Source organism: Euprymna scolopes, chromosome 31, assembly GCF_053919585.1.
Source record: "Euprymna scolopes isolate OS-2025 chromosome 31, ASM5391958v1, whole genome shotgun sequence".
NCBI lineage: Eukaryota > Metazoa > Mollusca > Cephalopoda > Sepiida > Sepiolidae > Euprymna > Euprymna scolopes.
Window position 1 is genome coordinate 60471101 of NC_136512.1, and position 6634 is coordinate 60477734.

At 40.4% G+C, this 6634-nt stretch overlaps 1 protein-coding gene across 1 annotated transcript; it reads right to left on the reverse strand.

Moving 5' to 3' along the window:
- Window positions 1–4952: 4952 nt before the first annotated feature.
- LOC145255543 (uncharacterized) lies at window positions 4953–5855 on the reverse strand. The gene has a single exon (XM_080113999.1). The coding sequence runs from the start codon at window positions 5853–5855 to the stop codon at window positions 4953–4955; it is 903 nt and encodes a 300-aa protein (XP_079970125.1).
- Window positions 5856–6634: the final 779 nt, after the last annotated feature.

The window sequence follows — 6634 nt, forward strand, 5'->3', positions numbered from 1 at the left end:
CATGACTCTAACTAAATAACTTGATTTGAGCCAAAGACAATATATTTTAAGGGGTCATAATACTGGTCAAATTTTAAAAAATTGACAGTTTTCTTTTCAGCATACACCTCCAAACACCAGGGCAACGCCGGGCACCTATGCTAGTATTTAAAAAAAAAGTATAATTTCAAAATTGATAATGAATAAAGCAGGGATTATTTAAAAGGTTCAAATTCCATGTAAAAAGAAATGGACTGACTAACTGGATGGCTTTATTTGACCCTTAAAATCTAACATGTTTAGCGGGAAATTAGAAAGGTGTCCACATAAAGAAAGCGACCAAATAATACTTTCTCTCTTTTAAAATTTAAATTTAAATACAAACAGACTAGCGATATATTTGGTGTAAAACATTACAGTTACAACGAGATCGAACACAAGGGTTGAAAAAAAAACATAAGTGATAAAAAGAGAACAACACGTTTTGACATTATAAAAGTTGAAACTAATGGAAATTTGGCAAAGTTTTTTTAGAAATGCCTTTTTATAATGAGAAGGAATTTTGGCAGATAAATCTAAATGTTATCGACTTTGAGTCTAGGTTAAACTTACATAACCTGATGAATTTTAAATTTAAACAATGAGCGTAATTGTTTAGTCTTTTATTCGAAAGACGGACTACAAATATATTTATACAAAATAAAATGGAGTATTATATTTGATCAAGATTCGCACGGTGTCTCTCACACATCATAATCTCAAAAAAGGAACATTTATAGTTACGCTAAGAATTATGAAAATTGTGTGTGTTGGTGTCTGGTTATTAGGGCGTCTATGTTGCCCTGGATTGAATGATGCTGCATGAATGTTCCAAACTCCCGTATATTTATTGTCATAAAAGTCGGAGAAGTTGCCTAGTAACATAAAATATCTGGTACGACATGAACAAATTATATTTTAATCGAACAAATAAAGAACTAAGGCTTTACGACGAAAGTTGTTTAAAAAACATGAGCTTTAGGTTAACAATTTTTAACACTAGTTTTACTGATAATAATTGTACGTGTGATATACTGATATTACGGAGATCCATCGATACACACAATATATATAGATACACACAATATATATAATTACATAATTGTATATATACACACTATATATATAATTACTTAATTTACTCACATAAAATTAATATACGAAAGTATAGATTTATGCGTAAACTTTAGTATTTACTTCAAAAGTGCTCGATACGTAGGTAGATCTAATTAGTATTTTATAAAATATATATGGCGATTAAGCTACACTGAATATTCCGCGTTTCATCTACTCTAGGATTCTTCAGGCTTACCCTAAGCATGAAGAGTCCTAGAGTGAATGAAACGCGGAATAATGGCTTAATCACCATATATATTTTATAAATTACTATATATATATATATATATATATATATATGTGTGTGTGTGTGTGTGTGTGTATGTGTGTATATAGCGTACCTGCTATAGTCAATGCTATAAATATATTCTGGATAAAATCAACACTGAATTATTAATGCCGCCTGTCGAAGGAATAAAATGTTAACCTAGAACTGTCTGTGGAGTCTTGTATGGTAAAATGAAACGGTTTGATAATATAAATTCACCAGAAATATTTGATGACCAAAAATTAGTGACAAACAAAAAAGCAACAATCAATAGTTATATATAAACCAGAACCAACCATACTTAACCAAATATTCAATTACAAAATAAAAAAACAGATGATATAGATATAAATGATAACATTATAAATATTCCAGAATAGAAATGCAGTTCCCTCCCTTCGTGTAATATTGAGACAGATCATATAATTACGAGTAATCTAAAGATAGTAACAAAAATCGAAATGAATTAAACTCCTTAGTAATAATCCAAATTTTAAAGAACCTAAATGCCTTAACCATACTAACTGCAATTAAAAAGTTCCTAAGCACCAGATAGTTTCATGATGTCTATGGCAAATGTATATAAATTATTATAGTTTAGGGTGGATGGATTAAAAAACAATATACTTGGATTCGTAAATAAAATAGTTGAACGTATAAAAAAATTAAACATCGAAAAAACCAACGCTCTTCTTAGAAATTCAGAAATACTTAAGAGACTTACAATACTTCAGGATCAGTTTGTAATAGTTCTCGTTGATACAGCTACAAATTATATGGCTTTTTTACGTGGCAACTACTATATACAAATTATCGCGAGAAGTAAGGATCATAGGTTAAGTTTTAAATACTTATAAACAAGGTAGTATTAATTTAGAGAGCATTATTCTGAATAATAGCATAATTAGTGATAGAAATAAAAATTCCATGTATTATATATATATATATATATATATATATATATATATACACGAGCAAACAGTTAATAAAACATGTTAAAAAACACTTTGAAATGAGTTAAAAACATTTAATCTGAAAAGGAAACACTAGATAAGTGGATAGTCCTTTATCCGCGGAGTTTCAAAGAAATACTTTCCTTCTCATCATCCTTTCATGTGTAATCACCTTTTTATTCACCATATTCCCTCCGCTTCACTTTTTTTTTGTTTTCAAGTAAGATATTTGACTTTCTTGTTGTTTCATCAAATACTCTTCCATGCAAAATCCGATCCCACATTTTGCTAATTCCCACCCTCTGATGAGAAGGCAAGTATTTCTTCGAAAATCCGCGGAATGGGGATAGTCCATTTATTTTATATATATATATATATATATATATATATATATATATATATATATGTATATATATATATATATATATATATATATATATATATATACAGTCCTAATAAAAATCATAAGACTACTTAAGAAAGGAAGCGATTACGCATATTATCGAATGTTTAACCAAACAATTGTTGGAACCATTGCCAAAAGGGAAAATATGATCTAATAACTATTTAAAAAAAAAATTTTATCTGGTCAAAATGAAAAGACCACTGGTAATTTATCTAACAAAAGACAATTATAAATGACTACAAAGGGTCCCAGTATTCAGTATAGCCTCCATTGTTACGAATTACTTCAAAAATTCTCTTCGGTATGATTGCGACTAGGTTTTTTTTCAGTTGCGAAGAAATTTCATCCCATGAATTGAAAACTGAATCAGAAAGTTGTTTTATCGAATCATACTGGGTTCCATCCTTGAACACTTATTTTGCCATCCATCCCCAAAGATTTTCAATGTAATTGAGGTCCGGAGAACATGCAGGATGATCTAACAATTCTATATTTTTGAAGAAAAGTATTCTCGTGTTTGTCGAGAAGTGTGTATCGCAGCATTGCCTTGCTGGAAAATCAAATTTCTTCCACACAGGCGTAGACCTTCATTCCTGATAGAAGCATTTTCAAGCACTGGAATGTACTTCAATGATGTTTGCCGACCTTTCACTACTTGCAACTTTAGGGTCTCAACTGACGAGAAAGCACCCCAGATCATTAAAGATCGTCCTCCACTATGCCGAGTTTAAAAATTCTCTTTTGGCAAATTTTTATCATAAAAATAGTGTTGAAATCAATCTGGACTTACTCTTGTACTTGTACTTGAAACGACATTCACCCTGGAGGATTTGAGTCGGCTTCATGAAGATGCACATCTCGTACCACTGCGGCCCAAGCCCGGCAATCGGAGGCAAGATCCCGAGTGAGCAATAGCCAGTCACGTCTCCAACCAGACAGGCCATAGATGAGCGGGCTCGAAATAAGCTCAGCGTCGGCTTTGATAGTCCCGAGCCACGTTCTTAGCTGGCCACCGACACGTTTTTTCCAGCTGGGTAGAGGACGTGGGGAGATAGCCTCGTGGATTAAGACCCCCGCATCACAGCGAGAGGCATGGCCGAACCATCGAAGGCGTCGGGCCCGCAGTAGGTCAGTAATTGGCTGGAGATTGCAGCGACGCCGGACTACTTTGTTGGCGACGAAATCCAAGGGACGGACATGTAGAATGCGGCGGAGATTGTAGTGGTCGAAAACTTCTACGCGTCGCAGATCCGCTTTCCGTATGGGCCAGGTCTCACATCCATACAAAAGTATTGAGCGGACGAGGGCCTGGTAGATTCGTATTTTTGTCCTCAGACGTATTTCAGGCCGTCACCATAATCGCCTTTGGAGTCGACAAAAGGCAGCTTGTGCGGCATTAATGCGCGCTTCAATCTCATTCATGCCTTGACCGGTACCAATGAACGTGCAGCCCAGGTATTTGAAGCTATCCGTCTCCTCGAGGGTTTCCCCGTTGAGAGTGACGGAGGACCTTTCTGCTTGGGGGATGCCAGCCGATAGAAGCTTCGGCTTGCTGGCATTGATTCTCATGCCGATGGCAGCTGCCTTCTCCTGGATTCGGTTCAGCACCGTCTGTATATCTCTGTAGCTCTCCCCGAGAACCGCAATATCGTCCGCGTAGTCCAAATCGGTAAGATGAAAGTTACGCCCCACAACGACGCCAGGATATCCATGCAGCGCCTGCTCCATGATCCAATCAATAGCGTAATTGAAAAGGGTGGGCGAGAGCGCGCATCCCTGGCGGACACCACTGCTGACGTTTAAGAAAGAGGAGTCCTGGCCATAACAGTGGACACGCGTGCGAGTCCGATGGTAGTAGGCCTTGATCAAGTTGAGTAGCTTCGGGGGGATACCATCTGCTTCCATCACTCTCCACAGGGTACCGCGGTCGACCGAGTCAAAAGCGGCAGCGAAGTCGATAAAGCATACGATTGTACACTGTTGGTAGCACCAGCGCTGTTCCAAGGCTCGCCTCAGCGTGAATATTTGGTCGACGCATCCGCGGCCAGGCCGGAATCCGCATTGGTTAGGTCGAGTCCTTCTGTCCCTTTCGTATTGAAACCGTCTCAGAATGAAGATAGTGAAGACTTTGGCAGCGACATCTATAAGGCTGATGCCTCTGTAGTTACTACATGTCCGTTTGTCACCCTTCTTAAAAAAAGGGAAGAAGGATGGCGTCACTCCAATCTTGGGGAATCTCCCCACTATTCCAAATCTCAGAAATCAGCTGGTGTAGGCGAGGGGGTAATTCATCGATTCCGGTCTTGTAGACCTCAGCCGGGATTCCGTCCTCGCCTGGAGCTTTGTTATTCTTCAACTTGGCAATGACGGCTCTGATTTCTTCATGGCTGGGGGTATCCGACGAGACATCGTAGAGATCTGCAGCGGTGGGGGTGTTTTGACCTGGTATTGTAGGTGGAGGCTGGTGGTTCAGGGGTTCACGGAAGTGCTCGTGCCACCGATCCAATCGTGCGTTTAGCTCAGTAATGATGTCACCTCCACTGTTGTGGATGGATTCGCTCAAGGATGACCTCGTCTGTGTGCTGGACTTCAATAGTTGATATAACTTGCGGGAGTCCCCTACCGAGGCCGCACGTTCCCTGTCAGTTGCGATATTGTGCCAGTAGACATTACGGTCGTTGCGGGCAGAGTGCGTTGTTTCTCGGCGAAGGCGACGATAGTTGGCATCTCCGTTGAGTCTGGCACGTTTAGCCTCCTCACCCAATTTCACCGTTCGATTTGAGATCCAGTCCTTTTGACGACGCTTTGTGAAACCGACGGTGTTGGCCGCTGCGTCAGTGACGTCCTTTTTGAGTGCTTTCCATATATCTTCCACCGATTCTTCTGGTTGTAAACCATTGAATCGGTTGCGTAGGTCCAGTCGAAACTGAGTCGCAGTGTCGTCCACTTTCAGCTTCGTGATATCAAGACGTTTTTGACGGGAAACGTGTTTGTTGGCCTTCAGTCGCATTGTGAGCTTGGCTCTAACAAGGACATGATCCGATCCATGGGTATTTCCTGTTTCAGCATCTCTGTAAGCGCGGCAGTCACGCATATTGCTTACCCAGCGTTTGCGTATCAAAATATAGTCTATCAATATGGTCTCAAATGGTCTGTTATGCCGGAGCTGGGCATATGGGTATGATCCCCCACTGCTCTATAAAATGGTTCCATAAGGCGTGTGTCACTTATAACCTCTGACAGACAAATTCACGCACATGCGTCCACGTCGCGAGACCGGTTAACACCGAATGAGTGGGAATGCAAGCGAGTGTTCAGCGCTGTAACTGTTCGTCTGCTCTTAAATCCAGCTGCGTCTGCCAGCAACCGACGGCGCCTGGTGATAGTCTGCGTCTGCAAGGAACTTGCGGCAACCCGTCTTCAAACCCATGGAACGACTGTCGATAATCGGCGGCTCCATGGTCGGACTATCCCTCTGCGTCTGCTGACAATCAGCGGCAAGGATATCCGTTCCTGGGCACACGCCCACAGTGTACACTTGCGACTGGCGTCCGCCTGTGGTTACTACCGCCAAGAAACTTGATGAGAAATATGCACAATTATACAACTGCGGAGCCTACTACGGCGTACGCGGGAGCCGACGCGCTTGTTCACCCAGTGGAACAAGTGTTAAATTTGCAAGCCGGAATGCTTCGAAGAAGACAGAACTACTTCTTCGCCTGTTGGAACGTCCGAACCCTGAGATCTGAGGCGGCACAAGCCCTAACGGTGCGCTCTCTACACCAATACAAAGTGGACGTCGCATGCTTGTCTGAGGTCAGATTACCGGACAGTGGTCACCAATCCATCCAGGTACCACAAGAAGATACTTCC

Bases quoted from the DNA above. Each gene is read 5' to 3' on its own strand.
- LOC145255543 (XM_080113999.1), bottom strand. From the start codon at position 5,855: ATGCGTGACTGCCGCGCTTACAGAGATGCTGAAACAGGAAATACCCAT.